This window comes from Pteropus alecto, unplaced genomic scaffold, assembly GCF_000325575.1.
Source record: "Pteropus alecto unplaced genomic scaffold, ASM32557v1 scaffold185, whole genome shotgun sequence".
In the NCBI taxonomy this organism is placed as follows: Eukaryota; Metazoa; Chordata; class Mammalia; order Chiroptera; family Pteropodidae; genus Pteropus; species Pteropus alecto.
Window position 1 is genome coordinate 106,264 of NW_006438088.1, and position 25,818 is coordinate 132,081.

The 25,818-nt window shown below is 36.6% G+C and overlaps 1 protein-coding gene across 1 annotated transcript in view; it reads left to right on the forward strand.

The window, feature by feature from the left end:
* The first annotated feature begins 3,359 nt into the window (after positions 1–3,359).
* LATS1 (large tumor suppressor kinase 1) overlaps positions 3,360–25,818 on the forward strand; it is a 46,034-nt gene continuing 23,575 nt past the window's right edge. Inside the window, exons 1-4 of the mRNA XM_006915329.3 lie at positions 3,360–3,749; positions 12,671–13,157; positions 17,069–17,216; positions 22,847–24,360. Coding sequence (XP_006915391.1) covers positions 12,816–13,157; positions 17,069–17,216; positions 22,847–24,360 — 2,004 coding nt within the window. The 5' untranslated portion in view covers positions 3,360–3,749; positions 12,671–12,815. The remainder of the gene's footprint in view (positions 3,750–12,670; positions 13,158–17,068; positions 17,217–22,846; positions 24,361–25,818) is intronic.

The window sequence follows — 25,818 nt, forward strand, 5'->3', positions numbered from 1 at the left end:
AATACAGTATCTGATCCATAATAAGCACAGACTTAGTGCAAACTAACCTGAGCTCACAATCTTGTTTTTCCCTTTAAAAAAAATACTCCCATTTGCCAAAGGCCATTTTTCAAGTGTGATTTCTAAAATCAATTTTTAGGTGGTGTCTGCCTCACTGAGAGTATGACAAATCTTACCATCCTGATTCTTGTACGATACCTTCTGTAATGCTATCAGCTTATTTTAATAATTCTGACGTTTGTTCAATGAGACTGCTGACTAGTTGAACTAAACCCTTCGGTCTTCACACATGACACTCCTAAGCCATACTTTCCATATTCTTCAGTTAATGCAGATGGTTTTGATCTTTATTATAGGTCTGTTTTTCCTGTTCTAAGAAAAGTTTTATTTCTGTGTAGGAAAAAATTAACAATCTCCTTTGAATCTTTTCTGTAGAAGCTAAGTATTTCAAAATTGCTCAGCATGCTTTCTACATTTCTCAACCCACTGGTCAGGAGATAAGTGGACTAAAGTGCTTGGGCTCACTGCTAGAGTCTTCTCAATTATCAGTGACACATGACTCATTGGTATTTGGATACAGTCACTGAAATATTTATAAACCAATCTATTGACATTCTGCCCCATTTACCTTGTTCACAATGCTATTGTGAGAAAATATCTGTTATGCTATCATCCTATCAAAAACTCGGCATAACTGAAAAATTCCTCGTCCTTTATAAATAATACCATAGTACTGTGGAAATTTCCTTTTAATAAGCCGTACTAGAATCTTGCTCAAGAAGCATACTGGGTTCACTAGCGTAGTTTGTATCAAGCCTTTGTTTAAGCTTATGCTATCAATGTGGTATATAGCTCAGACCAATTAGATGGTCTAAAGCAGTAGCAGTGCTCTTGTTTTACAGATATGAAACCCAGAGAGATCCAAACTATGTCGTGCAACTATTTCAACTTTCATTGCATCATTCTGAACCATGACTAATGTTAAGTGGCAACGTAGAACAACTAACAGCTACATCCTAGATTACATTCTTCTTAGCATCAAAACAATTCCCAACAACACCTCACTCTATTAGAGGTGTACAAAGAGGGGAGAAACAATGAAAGGATGGGTGGGGTGAGATGGGAGAAGTAGAATGACTAGAATCTAGCTGATTATGTAAAAATTTTTAATTACTTAAAAATAAACTAATGTTCAGTTCCAAATTGTCATGACTGGACTTTAGGGGAAAGTAGCTGACAGTCCAGCTTAATAAAACCATCAGAAATGGATTCACCAGCAAAACAATTTTTGTGCAGGCCATAGATAAATGAAGCTAAACTGTAATTAATACTAGACTGTAAAATAATAGGCACAACAAAAGTTTTCGCCCCTGCATAATATGGAATGAAAAATTTAAAAATTTCTTTGCCAATGAACTTAAATTTAAAAATTTCTTTGCCTATAAGTAATGATACCCCAATAGCAATGAGTATGCCTAGAACCCAGATTTAGTTTCTAATATTATTCTCCAGTAAAAGGAACCAGGGCTCCTTGGAGGAGTAGGAAATACACATGATCAATTAGAGCATCTTGTAGTGCCAGAACGTAAGGAAGTTCTAAAATAAACTTACAAAGTCCACGATAATGGGAATATATCAAAGGGACAAAGCCAACTGGGAGAGCTCCCACTAGTCAAAGCTGGAAAAATTTCGACAAATAAAAAACAAAAAACCTAAAATATAAAATAAATATCCATGAGTCCGCATTGATAGAAATGCTTACATGAATAAATGGGGGAGAAGAGACAAATCTGTTCAGAATTCCGTATAATTTATATAGAGTCTCTGCCCTCAAGAAAGTAGAACACAGCTTTCTACTACTTCAGAATTCCGTATAATTTATATAGAGTCTCTGCCCTCAAGAAAGTAGAACACAGCTTTCTACTACTAAGGGTGAGTTGCTCGTAATCTAGAGCCTTCCCCTAAGATTGTATGAATTCCTGGGAGGGCTGACGCTCTCAGGGCAACTGGTCTCCATACTTCTTCCACATGTGCTGCAGGTTTCTAGTCACCCAAGCATGAACTTTGACCCTACATATGTTGATAAAAAACAAAACGAAACCAAAAAATACCACTGCTATGAAGCACTGAAGAACTGAGAAAGCTGAAGGGTTTTCCATCACTGCAATACAAAGCTCTTCAAATGCAATGGCAGATATTGCCATTCTCAGAAGTTCAGCACCTCTAGCAAGGTTTTCACCTTGTAAGTTGTTAGTTCTCTCCTGATTACTCCTCTCCTTTCCCTGCCCTTCTGTCCCTTTACTTCACAAGAGTAAACCTCCTTGTCTTAAAAAGGGCAATTCATCAAGCTCCTTGAATTATCTAGGAATTTTCCCAAAGACGGTGGTCTATGGAGATACTCCCCTTTACGCTTCATTGAGAAACTTAAGCGAAGAAGTTCCATGTGTTGGTGATAGAGGTGACAAGACTCTAGGGGTAATATGCTATTCCATATACATAATGCTGGAAAGAGCAAGCAGGCATGTGAACATATTAGATTGATCTAATTCATATAATTTTGAGGCTGAAAGGGACCCTGGAGATTACTTAGTCTCCCATAGAAGGAAAGTTAAGACCTAGGGCTTTTAAGAGACCCACTTTGGGTCAGTTCCTCTCCTACAAACTGTGCTTGTGGAACACAGATTTTCAACCAAGTGCTCTTAAAATGTAATCTTTTAACAGAGGTTTTCACATTCTGGATACAGTAGACAGTAACTAATTTAATAGCGAAAAAAAGTTAATTCAAAAAAATGTTAATAGCCTCTAGTAGGAAATTACGGAAGGGGATATTTGAAAATACCGGCTGCATATATTTTCAAGAAGCATAATTAGCAAAAGCGCTCTTTATAAACATTATGAACCCAATGAGTCCATCCCAAATTTCCAATTCAATTTAACAAAAAAAATGAAACCTCTTCTCACGGTCACCGTTATTCCAATTATAGCAATAATGACTTTCTCTTCTATCGATTTGGTTGACAAATAAAAATCTCTCAACTCCGTTATTCTTCCTTGGTTCAAGATTATCTGACTGATTCAGAAAATACTTAAAACTCATGGATTTACCGGGGTAAAGAGTGCTAAGTAAAAATTAATTTATTTCAAAGCCGCTAGAAATCCCGAAGCCTGATGCCCACAACGACGTTTCAAAGAGCAACTCATTAAGATGCTCATCTTTATTCTATATCCGTCCAAAGAAAGAGCTCAATTAGAAAAAGAGAGACTTCAGTAGATGCGTGGGCTTGGGCGGGCGAGAGCTTGGTCCTATCCACCCGGGCTAGTCATCGGGACAGCGTCAGGCGGGGGCGACGCGGGGCAACGCTCGCGAAGGCGCAGAGGAACCGGCGGAGGGCGGGAGGCCGCAGGCGGCGCTCTCGCCAGGCGGCCAGAAGGGCAGAAGCCCCCAGTCTTCAGCCCGCGCAAGCGACGCCGGGAAATGCCCACATCCGGGAAACCTGTAGCGGAGTGCGGCGGCGGCGACACCGAGTGGAAGGCAAAATGGCGGCAGCGACCGCGGCCTAGTGTTAAGGGGAGAGCCAGGTCCCCGCGACCTTCGCGACGGGCCGCGCTGGCCCGTGGCAGCCCCCCCAGCGTCTCTCCCCGCCCTTCCCCTTCGGGAATACTTGGGGTCCCTGGGAGGGGCTCCGATCGCGTCGGCGCCCGCCCTCCGGCCCGCGGTCGCTGTCCAGGAGACCCGCACTCTGTTGCAGGTAGGTCTGGGGCTGGCGTAACGGGTGGGGCTCACTCTCTCCATCGGAGCCCGAGTTGGCGGGGCGGTGGCCGCCCGGGCCCACGCCCGTCGCCGCTGGCGGGGCTCCAGGGGCTGCTGCGGACGGGCAGGCCGACCTGGCCCGGTGCGGGCCTATCTTGGCTGGTTGCGTGGACTTGAGATGAGCCCTGCCCTGGGGAAGCGAGGGTTGGCCGCGCTCGGGGCTGGATGAAGAACCCCAGGCTTTGCGGCCTTGGAGGTGCAGGTTAGGCTGGGAAGAGCCTGCCTTACTGGAGGCCTTGCGGCGATTGTCTCCGACCTCCGCCCCTGTCTGCAACACGCAGGGTTAACCGTGTAGGAAGGAAGGAAAGCGCAAGGTGGTTTTGAAGGAAAATTGCAGTCAAAGAGCTCCTGTTCTTTGCATCCTAGAGGGACCTGATTCTGAATATACCTTGAAGAAATCCTGAGAATTTCTGTTTACAGTCCACTCTAATATTAGGTTACTGTCCATAGTTGGAAAGGGTGGGAGAGATGGAGGGATCTTTATGGAGTAGGAGTGTGTATAGAAATACAGAAAAGGAAGGAAAGAAAATTAAGGGAACACTTTATTATTGAACTGCAAGAAGAACTTGTATCTTTAAGAACGACTCTCAGGTGACTTGCTTTAACCCCATTCTCTGAATTCTGCAATTGTTATTTTCTAAGGGAGGAAAGTTTAATGTTTGTCGACCTATATGTTAATATGATTTAAAATGTATGCCATTATGTAGAAGTTATTCATAAATCTAGCGAGAAATATAGTTGCACACACAAATAATATTGTACCACTGCAGTTTGGGAAATGGATTTGAATGTCTGAGGTCAGGCCTTTATGGATTATTTATGGAAGATTAAAAATCTTTATCAGATTTCCTCCATGAAGAAGAAAAGGTAGGAATATAATTATTTATTATAATTAGAATAAATGTTCTCTGCTAAGATACCTACTTCTGTGATTTAACTAAAGTTATTTCTTTAGTAAGTTGACAGACAAGTAAAATAGACTAGTTGATTCCCTAAGGCAGTGGAGGAATTTGACTGATTTAACAGTGAAAGAAGTAGCATTGTGTTCCTCTGATCAGCTGCTACTGCAAGAAACTAGATCATGGTACTTACTGGGAAAGGTGCAGTCTTTCCATGCTTGAATATTTATTGAACATGTCTTGCCACTCCCTAAAAGCAAATAAAATATTTCTGCTACATTTTTTTGGGTATGATATCATCTGGATTTCCTTCTATAGGTTGAGTTTTTATTTTTGCTTTTGTTTTTAATGCTAGTCCTTGATGTTCTATATAAATATGGCCCTGGAACAGTTCCAATTCTGGTTATTTAGTTTTTATTCTAGATGTTAGATTTAGATTAGTGGGGGATTTTTGTAGACCACAAAAATTATTTCATCATCGAACAACATTTTTATCAAGTAGACATGGAGCTGATTTTTCGCATGAAGATAAAATACAGTGATTGTCCTCACTTTTGATTAGTTCATTCTTAGAAAGCAAATTGAAGAAAATGTCGTTTTGCAGAGATTTCTTGAATATTGCTGTCTAAACAACTATGATTATGCTGCTAAGAAAGAAGCAGTGCATATTACTGTTGCTGTTGTAACTGATTTAGTCAGCATTGAGACAGGCCATCTTTTTTATAAACCTATTTCAACCCAAGATAATACTCTGAAATCTTTTTATGTAATGATACCTGTTTGTACCTAAGTTGGACAAGATACCAACAATATTTGTTTAGATTTACTGACATTTGCATATTTGATGAAGATCAGAATGTTCAAAGTAGTGGAGATTTTTGTCTATTCAGTCCAACCAATTTAAGTGTGCTTTCAAAGAATGAGTGAATCCTGACCCTGCTCTTGGGAAACTCAAGATGTAGGTATGATAAAAAGAGCCTTAGGCTGATTCTGGATGTGTAGAGTCCATTCCTAGCACAACCGCTAGCTGGCCACATGACCTTAGGCAGGCCACTTTCCCTTTCTGGATCCATTTCCTTATCTGGGGAGAGGAAGAAACAAACAAACACACACACACACACACACACACACCTCACTTTATGATTTATGACTCTGTAATCTGGTAGGAAAAATAAGGCAAGTACAAGAATAGGGCAAAACCAAATTTTATTTGATCATGTAAAGTGCATCTGGAGTTCAGAGAAGAGGGATAACAACAGTTTAATGAAAGCTTCGTGAAAGAGGCGTTTGGCAACTTAAAGGTTGGGTGTAGTTTCAACAAGCAATATGGCAGGAGCTCTCCCAAGAAGAATAAACAGGATGAGTAAGGGCATGAAAATAGAAAAGCACAAGGTATGTTAGCTGAGAACAAGTAATTTGGCTTGGTTAGGGTACACAGGGAGAGTGGGAGGTCTGGGTAAGATAGTGGAAAGAAGTAAGATAACAACATTTCTTGAATTGATCACTTATTCTAAACACTTATTCTAATATATTTAACACATATTAAAGTTATTTGACTCTCAAAATAACCCAATTAAGTAGGATCATTATTGCCCACATTTGAAGATGAAGGAACTGAAGCACAGCTTGCTGAGATTACACAGCTAGTTAGTGGTAGAACTGGGATTCCTATCGTTTGACTCCAGAGCTCTTTCTTCAACCACTAAGTTAAAGGAATCATTGAATGTTCAGAATAGGGAGTGACATGAACAGAAGGGTTTATTAGGAAGACTGGTCTGGCACCTGTAGCATGGGTTAAAGAGGTAAACTGTTTTGCCTTGTAGAGTTCTTTTAAAACGTCTCTTATTTTGAATTTTTACAAGTTGTATTAACAAAGATTACTTAGATTTGTTAATGTCAGTGTTGAGCATACCTTGTCGGAGGGGTTGTAAATTAGCACACCATTCTGCGAGGCAATCTGCCAGTAAGTATCAGAATTTTAAGTATGCAATTCCACTTCTGGGAATTTATCTTAAGGGAAATGCTTGATGGTCTGTGCACAAGAATTTTTATTGCAGTATTTTTTTTATTATCTAATTTTGATATGTACAAGGAATATATTATACACATGTAAGCTATGAATGATAATAAAATGAACTTCCATGAACTCACCACCCACCCTTAGAACTAGAATTTTACCATTATTTATAATAGCAAAAAAATTGGAAACAACCTAAATGCCTTGTAGTAGGGAATAGATAAATTATGATACATCCACATGTTGTAATTCAGTATATAGTTGTTTAAAAAGATAAGGCTGAATTGTCATATTTTCAGTTTTGAGACACTGTTAAGTCTAAAGCAAACCATCTATTAAGAATTTTTCACGAGAAAGAAAATAAATATAGTTTTTATTAAACTTTAGTAGCATACATTTAATCATTCAATTGCATACTTTTTTTTTTTTTTTTTTTTTAGTCAGGATGGAATCTCAGCTTTATTCACATTCAGAATGTGATTCTTCTGACTCTTCTGGGCTTTGGGTAGTTAACACATAACATCATGGTGACATACTTCTTTTGATAACCCTAGCTAATTGTCTTGAACCTCTTGTCTTTATGGCTGAGTATATAATTTTGAGGCATATTGAATACAGGATTTTGTCTTCCTTTTGCTTAGTTTTGTTTTTTCCCTTAGATGAGTGAGTTACTGCTGAAAATTAATGTTTCTGAAGATAACTCAAAACGTTTTGACAGATGTTTCATGTCTGAGTGCTTGTGCTTCATAAGAGCCTCTCTCACCTTTGAGGATTCTGTCATTTTGTCTACATTTGGCAATTGTTTATGCCTTTAATTGCATTGCCAATTGGGTGACAAACGGTTTCTGAGTCTGTAATGCTACATCACAGTGGAATCTTTTTGAGTACATTTTGAGCGTTAAACAAGGGTCTAGATTCAACCATACCTAGTGCTTGCTGCCAATGAAAATAATACAGTTGAAGTGACAAGGAAATTTCACCTTTTATTTATTTAGCTATATGCATTGTCTGCTATTTTAGAACTTTGCTACTTTGGAGTTGGCAGACTTTTTAATCTTGATTTTAAGATATACTCAATTTTAGAAATACTAGAATATAGAAAAGTATGCATCTTAGAATCAAGAAAATACTCCTTACTGTAGTAGAAAGACATTCATAGTATTATATTATTTTTTGATAGCATATTGGACCCTAAGTAGCAATAGCTATCTTCATAGGTCCTGTGGTCCCTATGTCCAGTAATCTCTCCATCAGGTCTGGATATGGCTCCTCTTGGTCCAGAGACCTGTGAAGTTATCTTTGTTCTCCCTTTCAGTTTCCCACTCACTCACCACAGTACACAATGGTAGAACAAGGATGGGAGGGCCAAAATAAGCACCACTATTAGAAAAGGAGAAGAATGAGAGATAGCAGCAATTCTTGATCTATAGTAATTTTGAAATTTTTGCAGGCAAATCTTGTGAAAGCAACCAGCCCTGGAGGTAGGAAAGAGTCCTTGATTAGACTTTGATTCTATTATCTGGGAGGAACTTTCTCATCCATCGTTCTCTGTGACCCGTCGCCATTATTTTCCAAGGGCCTCCTAGGAATTGTTTTTCAGATATCATCCTTTGCCACAGATAAAGTATAAGCTTTGCGGGGATATTCCTTCTTTGGAAGGTGCACATCTTTCTCAACAAAATTACTGCTGATAAAAGTTGAAAGCCCAAGGCTGTCAAATTTTGAATAGTCAAAATTTTAGTTTGAGCTTGAATGGTTAACAAAACATGGTTTCCTTAAAGTTTATAAGCCTCTGATGTGTTTAGATCCAGTCAATTCCATGTGTCAGTAACCATAACCAAAGTTCACATATGTTAGTAACCTCATCCAAAGGTTTGAGAACTCCCATTTTTCTTCTTAGTTGGTTATTTGAAGGCAGGCCATACCCTCGTGATTTTTACCACTGAGGTACTTTAGTTAGCTAAGAGGCTCCTGTGGGCATCTGTGCTCAAGGCCTTTTAATCCCATCTCCTCCTGTTTGGAGTCTAGAAGCAAGCTGCTTTTCCAGCCCTGTAAAACTTTACATTTCTGAACTCTTTCTGTTTCTTTTTATTTCTGCTTGCAAATCAGCTGCTTTTTTCCTGACCTTATCATTTATTTATAATATTTTGCCAAATAGCCAGTAACAGCCAACATTCACTTCTAAGATTCACTTTTCATAGAACAAGTTCAGTAGGCTCTTTGTCACCATATAAGTTATAACAGGCAATAGCTATATCAGATATTTTGCCACTGTAAAACATGGTTCTCCGTTTTTCTAGCCCCCAGTATCAGTTTTTTTGAAGCCCTCATCCTGACCACTAATCTATATTAAGTTTTCGTTATAGCAGCACTTCACTTCTAGGTACCAATATTAGTTTTCTGTTGTAGCAGCACCTTGCTTCTAGGTATTAGGATAATGAGAGACAAATAGGCCACGGCCACACCATGTATGAAAACAGAACTCTGACCAGCGCCTCAGTAGTAATAGGCCCACACAGTCAGGTCTTGGTCAGTAAGTGCCTGCTTTCAACTCCAGACCAACCAGAGAAAGCCAAATGTGCTCTCCATAGGGTGCCCGCTTCTAGTTAGCTGGCCTCCGCTTTCTTCTGGCAGCAACCTACTATCAGGGCACACCTGAATCCTTCTCCCTTTTTTTCTATGTATAAATTTTTTCCACTTCCCTGCCTGCCTTTGATTCTCTGCCAACACAAGTGACGGCGGCTGACTCCCTTGACATAACAAGCTCTGAATAAATAGACTCTTCTTGTTTGGGTTAGTCTCTGTTTACTTCCACAATAATATTAGGCCTTTTTGTGGTTTAAAATAAATAAAATATCAATGACTTAATAGATTCCTATCTTGTTCACACAAAGTCCAGTGGGGGTCAGTAGTAAGCCATCCAGTGGCTTAGGGACCCACATTCCCTCCATTTGGTGGAGCTACCATCTCAAAATATGACCTGCATGGTCATTGAAGACATCTTCAAAGTCCCCTTTTCCAAATAAGATAACATTTGTGGATCCCAGGGGTTAGGAGATGGATATCTTTTTGAGATGCCATTATTTAGCCTACAACAGCTGATTATCTCTGTTGAGGGAAGTGAATTACTAGGGACTTCTACTTTACATAGTTATATAGTATTTGAAGTTTTTAATAAGAATGCATCTTTTTATAATTAGAAAAACACCCAGCATTATATTTTCTTAAAAGTAAAAAGAAAGGATAAGTCACCTGCATTTATTAGTTCAACAGATTTTTTTGCACAGCCTGCTGCTTACCAGGTCCTCTCTTAGGGGCATGGAAGGAAATGCTGTATCCTGACAGAAGCAAAACTATGCTTTTTTTTTTCCCCTTCTCTACCAAGAATGATCTTGGAAATGGGAAGAATAACAAAATGATGGTTAGCTAGCAGTTGAAACTCATAAGATACTAAAAGAATGCCTAGCTGCTAAAAATGAAAGGCAACCCAAATACTAAGAGAACATGTGAGATCACACAACCACTATTGTGAATGCTTCATCGTGGAGAAATGATAGGTTCCAGAACCAGAAATAGAAAATATCTTCACTTCAAAAAGGGCGAGAAGGTGAATTCTGCCAATTTTAGACTGGTGAGCTAAATGTTAAATCTAGAAAAATTCATTAGTAAGCTATTAATATTTTGGGAAGGCTTAGGGGGAAAAATACTTATCATTAGGGTCCATCTTTTTTCATGAAAGCACAAGCTGTCCTAATTTCATATATGAAGTAATTATCAGTAGATCGGGTTATATTATAGACAGATTATGTGTAATTTTCAGTAACACAATGACAAACTTCATCATATTTGTTTTTACAAAATGGGGAAATGTGCATATTAAGTAGAATTTGATTGATTTATAACTAATTCAGCAATTGTACGGTGAGAGTACTGATAATTGAGGTGAAGTCATCAGGAAACTGCCTCTGGTGGTCTGCTTCAGGAATTTATCCTGTCAGGCCTGCTGCAGATATTCATGTATGTGTACATATAAGTAATGTTCATAAATATTTTAAGAACTGAAGGCTTACTTTAACAGCTCTAAGATATCATTTATACAATGAAGTTTACTCATTTAAAGTATACAGTTCAGTGGTTTTTAGTATATTTACGGAGCCCTACAACCATCACCAGAATCTAATTTTAAAGTAGAAAATGGCTTTATTTAATATGTAGTGTTTTGAAGCTTGCCTTTTTTACTTAATATATTTATTCATGTCAGTACATTTAGAAAGAACCGCATCATTCTTTTTAACAGCTGCTTCATCACATATAAATATACTATGAATTACTGGAAAAATTATTGATGAGCATCTAGATTGATGTAATCTTTTGCTTTTATAGATAGTGTTGCAAGAAACATCCTACATCTTCAGACACTTATGTGTCTGTTTCTTTAATTGTATTGCATTGTTTGTCTTAGACCTCGTTCAAGCTGTAAGGTAAATCTTGTTACTCCAACCATTTTGTCCCTTAGAAGACAGTTGTTGAGAGAATTAAATACCCAAGTCCACATTGCTAATAATTAACAAGTACTTGAATAATTTTTTTGTTTTTCCATTATAAGTGCTGTGCTTTTTTTTTTGGTCAAACTAGAGTGTATCCAAAAGAGCATAACTAGAATTAGGGAACAGCTAAAGGAACTGGGGATGTTTAGGAGACAAATGTCTATTTCATTTGTTCGACATATGAGTTCATTGAGTACTCACTGTGGTCCAGGTTCTGATACAGGTGGTGCACAGACAGTGGTTAAGAGACAAATAAGGTCCTCTCTCAGGGAGCTTTATTTCAGTGAGGGGAGATAGACGATAAACAAGAAAACAAGTGAAATCATTTTAGATAGTGATAAGAATGTTTAAGAAAAGTAAAACAGGGTAATTAGGTGACCAGGGAAGGGTCTTTGAGGAAACAGGGCTGGTACCTAAGTGACAAGGAGATATCTATACCTGTCTATAGACATCTTTATGTAACAGGAGTGGTGATTATGCTAATGAGAACAGAAGTAGGCTCCCAGTAGATGATAATTATCAAATTATCAATGTTTCACATCCTAGTATACCACTTACAAACTATTTTACTTCTGAACCTCAGTTTCCTCATCTACAAAGTAGAGATAGTAAACCTACCTCACAGAGCTGTTCGGATAGTTAGCTAAGGGTATAGGCAAAGTTGTTTAGCATCAGCCCAGTAACAGGCTGTCAGCATGCACTGAGTGAGGTTTCATCATGCTCTACATAAAGAAAACATTTCTCAGTTTGTGTAGATTACAAATGAAATGGCTTTCTTGAGTTAGTGATTTTCTATCAGTGAGGACATGTAAGTAGACTTTGGATGTACATTTATGCATTAAATGAAGAATAGGGCATGTTGTCCTCAGAGGTCTTTTCTCCATCCCATTATTAATAAGTGTACTGTCTCTAGAGTCCCAGTCCACAGTTTGGGCAGTTTGTTTTTGGGTATCTGTTTTTGAAGAGTAAAGGCTAGTGGATTAAAGACCTTTTTAAAGCAACAATACTCCTTTTTCTAAAGAAATCTTATTCTCGAAGTCTAATTTGTAAAATCTAAAATTGGAGCTGCTAGGTGAAGTTGATGAGAGGTTGCCCGTTGTATTAATTATTCACTTAGTAATCCCTTGCATTTGTATAAATTTTATATGCTTACTAAAGCACTCTTGAAATTATTTTTTATCATCATAACCACTACTTGAGGTAATTTTATGGATTAGGAAATAGGCACAGATAGGTTAACTAACTTGTTTCTGTCATAGAGTAGTCCATAGTGGAGCCAGAACTATAACCTAGGACTCTAACTCCTACATGAGTGGAATTTCCCCCCCCCCCAATTCATGATACTGCATTATCAGTTAATCACTTTATAGCTTTTACTTATCTTTTTCTTTTATAGGGTTAATTATTTAAATTGTAAAGAATTTTAATATTCCTGCGAACTTCTGCAAAGGATCTTTTTCAGTTTTTCTCAAGAAGGCTCTGAATCTATCAAGTAGCTCTTACAGAAGTCTTGTGTGTGGGTTATATATAGAGATATTTTCATGAAGAGGAGTGAAAAGCCAGAAGGATATAGACAAATGAGGCCTAAGACCTTTCCTGCCAGTAACTATACTGGCAGCAGCCGGCAGATGTTGCAAGAAATTCGGGAATCCCTTAGGAATTTATCCAAACCATCCGATGCCATTAAAGCTGAGCATAACGTGAATAAAATGTCAATTGAAGATCCTCGACAAGTCAGAAATCCACCTAAATTTGGGACTCATCATAAAGCCTTGTTGGAAATTCGAAACTCTCTACAACCATTTGCCAATGAAACAAGCCGGAATACTTCAGAAGTTAATCCACAGATGCTTCAAGATTTACAAGCTGCTGGATTTGATGAGGTAAGAACTTTAAAAGACAAGAGAAAGGATTTTTTTTTACTTTGTACTAAGTAACACATTTTAAGTGGTCTCCTGCTTGAATGTTTCCTCTGAGAGAATTTAACATGTATGCAGATTTGTATACTCTATCAGCAAAGAATGTTGTTCACAATTCCATAAATTATTAAAACACAATAATTATTCTTTAGTTTTCTCTCTGGTTTCTGGAATTTAAAAGGTCAAACCAGAAAGTCAAAGTGGAAGTGCAGTTGAAGGAAGCCACAGGTGAAGGCAGGGTAAGGACATCTGTGTATAAGAGGAGCTCTGGTGAGCTAAATGGCTATTGCAGAAATGACAGCTCTAAGGATAGGAAGTTTTAAGTTTATAGTACAGAAGAAGAAATATCAGGGGTTTCATTAAGCACTTAGGTTTATATCACTCTCAGGCCCAAATCTGAAATTCGCAAAAACTAAAAATTTACATGTTGCTCAACTCCAAGAATTTCAAAGTTTTATTTTAGTGAAATTTCAATTCATGTTAATTATGCCAAGTTTTTAATATTTATTTTCAGAACTTATTTAAAAAGTTTTTTATAGCACATATATTTAATCATATTTTGTTATTAGTAAAAGTAATTCATGACAACATACATTATATGAATATTTTAGGTGGCCTAAATCATTTTAGGTGAAAATTGGCCATGGAAAATGTAAATATGAATAATCAAGTGTTAATTTTTTTTCAAAATTATAGGAACTTTTTTCCTGATTATAAAAGTAATATCTGTTCCCTACTAAAAATTGAGAAGTATAAAGCAGAAACTGAAAGTTACCTTTAGCTCCACAAGACAAAGATAACTACCCTTAACTCTTCTTTTCTATCGTTAATATTTTGGTGAGCACATTTGCAGATATCTCTATATTTTAAAAATGAAAATCTAAGTTTGCATTATAGTGAAAGGGAAATATATGATTAAATTAGGAAGAAAAAAGATTATTCTTTCTGGCTCATTCTATTAATCCATTTGATTAATATTCTTATAATTTTTATGCATAAGTGTTTTAAAAATATCGGATTTGCATGAGAAGACAGAGAGGAAGAGAGGACCTGGGATGTTTTTTCGGCTAGTAGTTGGAGGATTCAGGAAATGGCTTGAATGGAGATTCTCCAGAATACTGAACTTTCTTCCCAGTCTTTTAGCCAAAAAGTGAAGAATAAAGACACAGCTAAATCACTGCTCTTATTTTTTCCTTTTATATATTGCTAGGGAGAGTTTAGAAAACCACACAGCTATAAAGGCTCTTAAATGGTAAGGTGTTATGTCAGATAAGTTACCTCAGTTGATATGTATGTGTGAACTCATCAGTCAGGATAGTTAATCAAACATGTTCCATATCTTTAAGGAACTTAAAAATTCTTCCTAATGTAGACAGTTTTAAGAAATCTAAGGCGTTCATCTGTGCCCTGTTCTTTTATCTTTTGGCAATAATAACAATAATTGCTTTTCGGTACCAAGATATGTTAGCTTTATTACAGTCACACACTTCAAAATTGTCACCTTATGACATTAATAACCCCTTAAGGAATCTTTACTAAAAGCGTTTAGACATTTATCAATCTTCAGTTGTCCAAGTAAATTGTATTATTTACACCCACGATGATACAAAGAATATGGCAGTTTACTTCTGCTACGTCCTTGAATCACTAATTCTAATAGCTTCTCATTATATTGCAGAATTTATTCAAGATCCCACCTTAGCAGTTGAAAATCCTTATCCAATTTTCACTTTATTATTTATATCATTTCTTAAGCTCTAATCTATTTTTCGCTATGCCAAGTTCAAGATAGTTTTAGTTTTTTGAAAATATTTTTGGGGGGCTCTGTAAAATTAAAACCTCAAATATTTCAAGATTAATTTCCTCATGGGAATAAATGTTAAATAGGATTGATGCATTCTTGGGACACATAAATCTACAATCATTGGAGTGTATTTGCTTCTAAGTATGAAAAGCAAAAGCATAGTAATGTGGACATAATGTTTTCTTATCACATAAGACTTCTACTCCAAAGTTACTGATTTAAAAATATTTTTAACATATAGGAATAAATATTGAAAAATAAAAGCCAGCATAAATTATCCCTAGAATCACAGGCTGAAATTCTGGTGCATTTTACAAGAATATGGTTCCCACAATATTGAGAAAAGATTCATGGGCGCCAATTTTCTTACCAACTGAGATGGCACTGCTGTGTGATAAGAACATAAATATAGGTACAGTTCAGTTGGCTTAAGCAATTTTAAATTTAAGGACTCCCTGGTGAATTTCAATTTGGGGTGACTTATATTATTTTAAATTTGCATATAAAGTGAGACTTATTAATTCCTTTGTATTTCATTACAAATTTGCAAAGCCTGATTGACATAAAATGTGAACACACCATACCTTTCTATCAGTTAAGGATTGGGTTGGGTTGCTTTTAACAAAAATCCAAACAATGCTTTAAACAAAATAGTTACTCAGATTATATAGCTAGCATTGGCCTCTTAAAGATTTCAGAACCAATGACTCTTAGGAGTTTCTTGAATTTTTCTTCTTGGTGACAATATGCTCTAGCACAGATGGCATATCTGTTGTCTAGGAAACAGGATAGTGCCTAAAGCAGAGATAGTGACATTTTTTTTTCAGAATCTTTGCTTTTATCTCATTGGTCAGGTGGTTTTATGGTCACTGCAGCTATAAGGAAAACTTCTACCCAATCAGTAACTTTTTCCAAGGAAGGGAGAATGGATCTTGAGTAGGCAACACGGTTCTGCCACTACCTTTTTTGTTTGGTCTCACACTCGTCTCCAGTTGTTTCACATAGCAGGATCATCTATCAGTAGCCTGTTCACCCATGAGTCTTACTAAGCCATTTCTCATTTAAAAATATTATTCGAAATACTGAATCCTCTAGAACAAGTAAGTAGCTGCCTACCTCTTGAAAAATGCATGTCAGTATACTTTCTGCATGTTACTGCATAATTTATATTTACATATAACATAAATGACTAGGAGCAGAGCAGGAGGACAGCCCACATCTGAGCTTTAGGCACTATGCTTATGTGCTTTTACATGTTTTTTCATTTAATCCTCACATCAGTTCTGTGAGTCTATTACAGATGAAGAAATTGAGCTCCGAAATGTTAAATAACTTGCCAAAGTTCACACAGTTCTGAAGTGGGGCATATAAATCTACAATCACTGGAGTGTATTTTTGCTTCTAAGCATGAAAAACAAAAGCATAGTAATGTGGGGTTGCTGGAACTCAAATCAGTTCTGTTTGATTCCAAACTCTGCTTTTTCTGTCATATCATCTAGCCTCCTAAAGTGTTCACGTAATCATATATAGTCTAAATGTTTTTCTTCCACCATTTTTCCTATATTTATGTTCTTATAAATAAAGTTCTCTGAAAATGTAAGCTCTAGGAGGATAGGAACCAGAACTACATAGTTCTTTTACTAGTAATGCTGTAGCAAAGGTGTTTAATAAAATGTTTTAACAATACAAAAAAGTGGTTTTCAGTATTTTCAATGATACCTTTTAACAGTCTGATAGTCTGTTTGTTTATATAAAAATGAAATTAAGAATGAGTAATAATCAGAATCACATTGCTGTGATTGTTCCTGGAAGAAATTAATTCTAGAAGAAAACAGTGATATGTTACATAGAGGTGAAAATATTAAAGAAATATTTGAAGGATTTGAGGGTTTGTTTTGTTTAGTAATTTGAGAATGTATGGATTTTTATAGTAGTTTTACAAATAAGACATGAATATTATGGTTTGGGAGCCTATTCATAATTATGGATTTGTCTAGTGGAATTCATAGTGTTCTTTCCCTCTTATTAATTATGACTTAAATTTTGTTCCTTTTTTCAAATTTCATACCAGGATATGGTTATACAAGCTCTTCAGAAAACCAACAACAGAAGTATAGAAGCTGCAATTGAATTTATTAGCAAAATGAGTTACCAAGATCCTCGACGGGAGCAGATGAGTGCAGCAGCTGCCAGACCTATTAATGCCAGCTTGAAGCCAGGTGATTAATCAGACTTTTCCCTTAGGCTTTTATTTTATAGCATTGTTTTAAAATATTTAAGTATAGCAGATCTTTAGTCTTAGAAGTTGTTAAAAGCATCATAGTAAACAAAAGTCTCAAATTAGGATAATAGTGTTATACTATGCTGAAATGAATTATAGGATGGACCCTAAAGTTCTATAGGTAATTCTGATAGGCAGCAGTCTAGTTGCGAACTTATTTTGATTCTTACTGTTTATGCAAAAAATGGGTCATACTAAGTCCTAATTCATTCTCTTAATATACCATGCATAACTTTCCTTATTATTAAATGGACTGATTTTAATAGCTACATTAAAATAGATTTATCACATACTTTATTTAACCAGTCTCATTTTTTGACGTTTGCTTTGTTTTCTCCTTTTATTTTTATTTTTATTTTTTTGCCATTGTAGACAGCCTTGCTGTAAATGCTCTGGTATCTAAATATTTGTGCAATCCTAATGATTTTGTAAAAGTAAATTTTTAAAGACTTGCAAAAATTTAAGGTTTCTCTTAGATTTTACTGTCAGAAAGGTGTACCAACTTATATTCTCCCAATTTAATATGAGAATATCTATATTTCTAAGTCTTAGGTATTATCATTTTTATGTATTTAATGGCTGTGGAAAGACTCATTTTACATTCACATTTCTTTGATCAGTGGTAAGGCTGAACATTTGTTTATTGGTTATTTTTAAACTGGCATTTTAATTCTTTGTTAATCTTGTGTTTGTCTTTTTTATTGACTTATAAGAGGCCTTATTTATTCATTTTTTCTTTTATTCAAATTTTTATTGATGAACTACTGTTTTTTGCCCTTTGTTTGACATTGGGTATAAAGTTCTTGTCCTTTTGTAGAGTTGACATTCTACTAAGGAAGATCAAATACTCACACAAATACATGTAGAACTACAACTATGTAAGTATGAATGAAAACAGGAAAGTTACATGGTGCTGTGGACTCATATAATGGAGAGATTTTGGCCTAATCAAGGAGATCAAAGAAAACCTTCCTGTGACACTGATAATAGAGCCACTGTTTGAAGAAAGACAAAGGTTAATGGGGATGGGTTTAGTGAGGAAGTGTGTCGTTATGCGTGACCTGTTTGGCAGGTTTTGATACCACATTAGAAGAAATGAAAGTGGCTAGAGAGCACTGAAAACAAAAGTATGGGGTATGACTGGAAAACTACATAGGGGCCTGACTGGGCAGGACCATATTGATGTTATCCTAAGTGCAGCAGGAAGTTATGAAAACGTTTCAAACAGGGTGATGACATAATTAGATTTGTGTTTCAAAAAGATGGCCAAGTGGATAAGAACAGAGAAGAGAGGAAGTAAGAGTATCTGGATGGACTTGATAAGAGATATAGTAGTTCACAGAAAATGAAGGTAATCTGGACTAGGGTGATAGCAGTGGAGAAATATGAATGAATTAGAGATGGGAAGAGTAAAATCGACAAGGTCTTGGTGATTGATTACATATGGGGGATGATGCTGGAGAGGGATGACTCTTAGGCTTTTGGTGTGGAAAATAAAAGGGTGGTGATGTACCACATTATCAAAGGGAATGCTAAGAGATAAGTCTGGCTGCAGACATAATGTTGAGTTAGACTCATTGAGTTATCTAAGTGAAGATGTCAAGTGGGGAGCTAGATAAAAACAGCTCCTATATTAGCCCTGCATGAAATAGGTCACACAAAGGCGATAACGTGGACAAAAATGACAAGATGGACAACCAAGCCTGTTACTCAGTAGCTTATAGGAAAGGATAAGCCTGCAAAGAAGACAGAAGAATTAGCTAAAAAGGAAGTTAAAAAAAAAATAAAATAAAATTTCTAGTGTCTTGAAAGCCTAGGGAAGAAAATGTTTCAAGAAGGGGCAGGAATAGTCAAAATGCCAGACACTGCTAAGAAAGGTCAGCCAAGGTGAGAACTAGAAAATATCTCGTTAGCTTTAGAGACATGGTACCTCAGTTTACTAGGGCTGCTATAACAAAGTACTACAGACTGGGTGGCTGATGTAACAGATTGATTCTTACACAGTTCTGGAGGCTAGATGTCAGATCAGGGAGACAGTAGGTTTGGTTTCTCTTGAGGCCTCTCTCCATGGCTTGCAGATGACCTTCTCACTGAGTCCTCACATTGTCATCCGTCTGCATGCACATGTGTCTGGTGTCTCTCTCTGTGTGTCCAGATTTCTTCTTATAAGGACACAAGTCATATTTGATAAGGCCCACTCTATGACTTTATTGAATTACCTTTTTAAAAGCCCTATCTTCAAACACAGTGCTGTTCCAAGGTATTGGGAGTTAAGACTTACTGAATTTTAGGGGGATACAGTTCATTCCAGAACACATGGAATAACTTGTTTTTGTTCAGTCATGGGAGCATAATTCAGATTGTAATGAGTTGAGGAATAAATGGATATGAAGAACTCAAGTATAGTCAGTTCTTCGACAAGTTTTTTCTATGAGAGAATGAGGACATTAGTAAGAATAGTGCTTCATATCCACAGTGAAGATTTTTTTTTTAGTTTTTAATTTATTACCGATTAATAATTTTATAAACTGTACTAATCAATTATTAGAAAATTAAAATTTTAAATGATATACAAAATATAAGTCCAAAGATTTCATTATTACATTTAACAGACGTAAAATTATTTTGTCAAATTTCTGTAAGTCTTTAAATTTTTACTCTCAGCTTCCCTGCTTACCTGTGGTGGGCCAATGTCTGTGGACCAGCACCAAATGACAGTTTGAGGAAGTGGTGTCTGCGTGGGAGCAGAGGGAGAGCCTTATTATTACTTTCAATAGGAAAGTCCTTAGGCATACTTAAAAGATAGTTATAAAACTCCAGTTAAGAGAATGAAATTAAATATTTGCTCTAACAGGAGCAAATGAGCCTAGGTTATATAGAGAAGAGAAAAGAATTTCTTTCTGATGCCTTCAGTTTTCTCTGAAGTAGAAAATTAAGTCATGTGCCAAGAGTGATGGGTGAAGAATGGGGCGGACAATTCGAAGACACTGAGGACTGGCAAGAATCATCGTGGAGACCAAAAGAAACAGAATTTACTGGAGATGCTGAGGCCATTTGATGATGCTGATCATGAATTTGTGGTAGAATCAATCTGCTCTTTACATTACCTCTCAAGCAGGCATGAAATGAAGTAGATAGCTGGAATCATCCTTGACTGGAGTTTTACTAAACAAGTACAAAATAAGATACAGAGATAAAAGGAATTCAGACTGTTGTGAAAGGGTAATCCTTAATCAGAGCATATTCTTCCTCTGCTTTTAGCGGCTTCTCATTCCTTCCAGACTCCTCTCCATGGGTTCCTTGCTCTCATAATTCATCTAATAACACTCTTCCCTACATTTACTGCTCCCTAGCCATACTGGGTTTCTTTTTGTTCTTGGAAAATAGCAAGCTCCTATTTCAGGACTTTTGCTCAGTCTCAGATCATGTATCCTTGGTGGAACCTTTTGACCACTGACTTATCCCTTTCTATCCTCCTGTCACTCTGTCATTGACACCATTTATATTTCTTTCATGTAGCATTTATCATACCTGAATGTTACCTTGTTTATTTATTCACTTGTTTATTATCAGTCTTCTCTCAAAAATGTAGGTTCCATGGAGCTAGGGATATTATCTTGTTCAGCAGTGTACTTGGATTGCTTAAGCCAGTGCCTGGCATATAGGTGCCCAATAAATATTTAATGAATGAGTAGAAAGGAGGAGAAGGGAAAGGGAATACAGAGGGAAGAAAGAAGTGATGGATCATGGATTTAAATTGTTTAAAGTATGTCATAAAGAAAGGAGGACTGATGAAGTAGGGGATTAGCACTGGAGGGCTTGATGAGGTTGAAGAACGTTACAGTAGTAGTTAAACATGAGGAGAAGTTGGGGTCCAAGAGTAGAAACCTTAAATTAGTAATTTTGAAAAAGCAGCAGCTATGAGTGGTATCAAAATTAGAATTGTGATCTTGGGAGTGATATTTGATGTGGAATGGAGGGGAGGTGTTCAAGAAACCGAGAGATGAGGGTGATGGATGGTTAGTCTATGTGGATGTTGAAGCTACAGAATGTTGGAAAGGCTTAGGGTAGACTGAATGCCAAAGTTTTGGGTGGTTGAGGGAGAGCAAGTAAGAGTTCATTAAGTGGGAGGAATGAACGCAGCATACTAAGTAACATGAGTTTCCAAAGAGCTGGCTTTTTAAAAAGTATGAAAGAAAGCAATTACCTGGAAGGATAAATGGAGAGCAAAGAGGTAGCATCCACTTTTTAGCCAATTTATTTTTGAAGAAAACCTTAATTGCAAAGGTCTGAAAGGAAAGTAATGTCAGCAGAAGGTGGTTGTGGGAAAGCTTGGTGTAGAGGTTAGTGATATAGGAGCATTTGCTGGTTACAGAGTAGAGCATGTCTAGAGGGTAACTGTGGCAAGGTGTGGGAGGTGGGAGAACACAGAGAGCTTTATGGGAGGTGCAGAACAACAGAGGCGGCAGTCTGCTCTAGGGTTGCAATGACTTGCGTTTTAACTGGTAAAAGCTGGGTGAGTGACATGGTGTATTTAGCCTCAGCTGACTATTTGAGGAAGGTGGCCAGCAGACTTGTCTAGCTTGCTCAGAGTGATGACTTTCCCTGAAGTCACAGACCCAAGATGCTGCCCAGCCAAGGTGAAGAATGTTAAACTACGTTATGAACATTTACTAATTTTTTCTCATATGTGTTATTAAATATATTTTATCCCTAGATGACATTTCTGGTTTGTTTTGTTTTGATGGTGATGAGTGTTTTATGTATTTAGATCTCTTAGCGTTTTACTGTGTTCTCTACCTTTGTCATACTTGGGAAGACCTTCCAAGGAGGTCCTCTGTAATTTAATATTCACTTGTTCTTTCCTAATACTTGCATGGTTTCATCTTTAACACTTAAATGTTTAATCCTTCTGGAATGTATTATTTTTATTGTATTATATACAAAATTATTTTTATTGTATTTTATATAAATTTATTACATATAATGTATTATGTATCTTTTTCCAAGTGGCTAGAATATTTTAAGTAATTTTTTGTATCATATTTTCTTGCCTATTTCATTTATTTGGTAATTCCACTAAAGAATGACTCTGTAAAATCTATAACTTAGTGTTCATTCTGCTAATTATCCCCTGCTGTCTTTTTTGTTTTAAAAGCCATATTTAAATTTATTTAGAATTAGTTATTATATCCATCAAAAAAGTACAAATGGACACATTGTTTGGTTCACTAATGCCACTTCTGATAATTTACTTAACATGCATGAAATGAAATCTGTATAAAATTTTTCATTGATTTTGTAAAGCAAAAGCCTTTAACAACCTTAATGTCCATCAATAGAGAACTGATTAAATGAATTTGGGTATATCTGCACAGTGAAAAACTGATAACATTTTTTTAAAGTAAGGAAACATTTTATATACGGGTAAAGAATCTTCTACTTTTTAATGAAAAGAGTGATGCAAATAGCATATGTAGGAGGTATACTATTTATTCCAAGCTAAAATTTTCAAAAATAAGAGATTAAAAACATGTTTTTTTCTCTCTCTCTGTTTTATGACCATAGGGAGTATGCAACAATCAGTTAACCGCAAACAAAGCTGGAAAGGTTCTAAAGAATCCTTAGTTCCTCAGAGACATGGTCCACCACTGGGAGAAAGTGTGGTCTATCGTTCTGAAAGCCCCAACTCGCAGACAGATGTAGGAAAACCTTTGTCAGGATCTGGTATAACTGCATTTGCTCAAGGTCACCCTAGCAATGGACAGAGAGTGAACCCCCCACCACCTCCTCAAGTAAGGAGTGTCACTCCACCGCCACCTCCAAGAGGCCAGACTCCTCCTCCAAGAGGTACAACTCCACCTCCCCCCTCGTGGGAACCAAACTCTCAAACAAAGCGCTATTCTGGGAACATGGAATATATGATCTCCCGAATCTCCCCCGTTCCACCTGGAGCCTGGCAGGAGGGCTATCCTCCACCACCTGTTAACACGTCCCCATTGAACCCTCCTAATCAGGGACAGAGAGGCATTAGCTCTGTTCCTGTTGGCAGACAACCAATCATCATGCCAAGTTCTAACAAATTTAATTTTCCACCAGGGAGACCTGGAATTCAGAATGGTAGTGGTCAAACTGATTTTATGATACACCAAAATGTTGTCCCTGCTGGCGCCGTGAATCGGCAGCCACCCCCTCCGTATCCTCTGACCCCAACTAATGGACAAAGCCCTTCTGCTTTACAGACAGGGGGATCTACTGCTGCTCCTTCATATACAAATGGAAATATCCCTCCATCTGTGATGGTGCCAAATAGAAACAGTCATAACATGGAACTTTATAACATTAGTGTACCTGGACTACAAACAACTTGGCCTCAGTCGTCTTCTGCTCCAGCTCAGTCGTCCACAAGCACTGGGCATGAAATCCCTACATGGCAACCTAACATACCAGTGAGGTCAAATTCTTTTAATAACCCTTTAGGAAATAGAACAAGTCATTCTGCTAATTCTCAGCCTTCAGCTACAACAGTCACTGCTATTACACCAGCTCCAATTCAGCAACCCGTGAAAAGCATACGTGTATTGAAACCAGAGCTACAGACTGCTTTAGCACCTACGCACCCTTCTTGGATACCACAGCCAATTCAATCTGTTCAACCTAGTCCTTTTCCTGAGGGTACCACTTCAAATATGACTGTTATGCCACCGGTTGCTGAAGCTCCAAATTATCAAGGCCCACCACCACCTTATCCAAAACATCTGCTACATCAAAACCCATCTGTTCCTCCATATGAATCAATCAATAAATCTAACAAAGAGGATCAGCTGAGCTTGCCCAAGGAAGATGAGAGTGAAAAAAGTTATGAAAATGTTGATAGTGGGGATAAAGAAAAGAAACAGATTACAACTTCACCTATTACTGTTAGGAAAAACAAGAAAGATGAAGAGCGAAGGGAATCTCGTATTCAAAGTTACTCTCCTCAGGCATTTAAATTCTTTATGGAGCAACATGTAGAAAATGTACTTAAATCTCATCAGCAACGTCTACATCGTAAAAAACAATTAGAGAATGAAATGATGCGGGTAAAACCTTTCAAAATGTCCATTTTTGTACTCCATCTATTTGCTAGGTGTTTCTTTTAAAATATAGTGGTCTAGTATTTTTTTATAGCTAAATATATTATCAATTATTTAAAAGTCAGTAAACGTTAAAGTACTTTTTATTATAGCATTTTATTTTAGTATTTCAAGGTTTACTCATAGTTTCCTATAATAAAGTTCTAATAAATTAGAAATACAATTTGCAATGTGCAGTTTAGGTATACATAATCCTTTTTCATGGGAATTGGAGCAAAGGTTATTTTTTAGGTTTTACATGTTATAACATTTTAAAATGAGCTAGAATTATCTGGGTCTCTTGATACAGTCATGAAACATTTTTTGTCAGGTTGGTATTGAAAGTGTCAGAGACATCTCCCATCAGTTGTTTTGCCATCTAATTGCATTTTTATAATGTGCTGAAATTATTAAGTCAAAGTCTACTAAAAAGGAGATCAGAAAAAGTAAACACTTTAATCTCTTGTGATTCCATATAGAGCTCTTTACTGGATATTATAGTGGTACTGTCATTATTATTTTATCATGTTTACAGTTCAAAGGTTTGACTCCTAATCTTACACCTATTATTCAAAATTAACAGGCTTAAATTTATGATAAAATTTCCTCACATAACTTGAGAAAGCTATTCTTTTAAAATAATTTTGTACATGATATCACAGTATCGTTATTCGAGCTATACAATGAATTTTGTTAGATGAGAAACACCATGATAATCTGTATGACTTATTACTTATCCATATTTTAGCTCTTAAGTTTTCTTACTAAAGTCTGTCTGTATGTATTTTCTTAGTTTATTTTTCCTTTTTCCTCTTCACTTTCACTAATAGCTGATTTAAACTTTTATGGTGTTGGAAGCTTTGCTGACTTCTGTAGCCTCCATTACTGTGTAGGCAAGTAAGATTTTAAGAGAAACGGTTCTATACTAAGTCTAGCATGCCATCCTTCTTAAAAGTTTTTTGCATGCAAAACTGCATCCTAACAGAAGCATGAGGTTGCTACATTTTAGTCTTGCATTTCTAGAATTAGACTTTACTTTTTAAATCAAATTTCTATTCCCTTTAAAAAATATATTCTTTTTTAGCTAGCCAAAAATAAACTGTTTCTTCTAAATCCAGGTATTCCATGTCTACTTAGAAGTTGGTTTTTGTTTTTATCTGTTTTGGTATTTTCATAAGTCACATTGACTATTTGAAATGTTCCAAAATATCTAAAAGATACTCTGTAATCATACAAGTTGTCCCTTTCAAATAAGATAGGAGAAACCGTTCGCATTTTGTATTAGTAATGGCTGTGAGTCCTTCCTACCCTTATTCTAATGCCTTGAGAAATATAAAAGGAAAGACTGACAATGAGTGGGTGGTTAGGTTAGAGAAGATATTCTTTTGTTCTTAATACATCAGTTTTTTTCAGAATAAATGAACC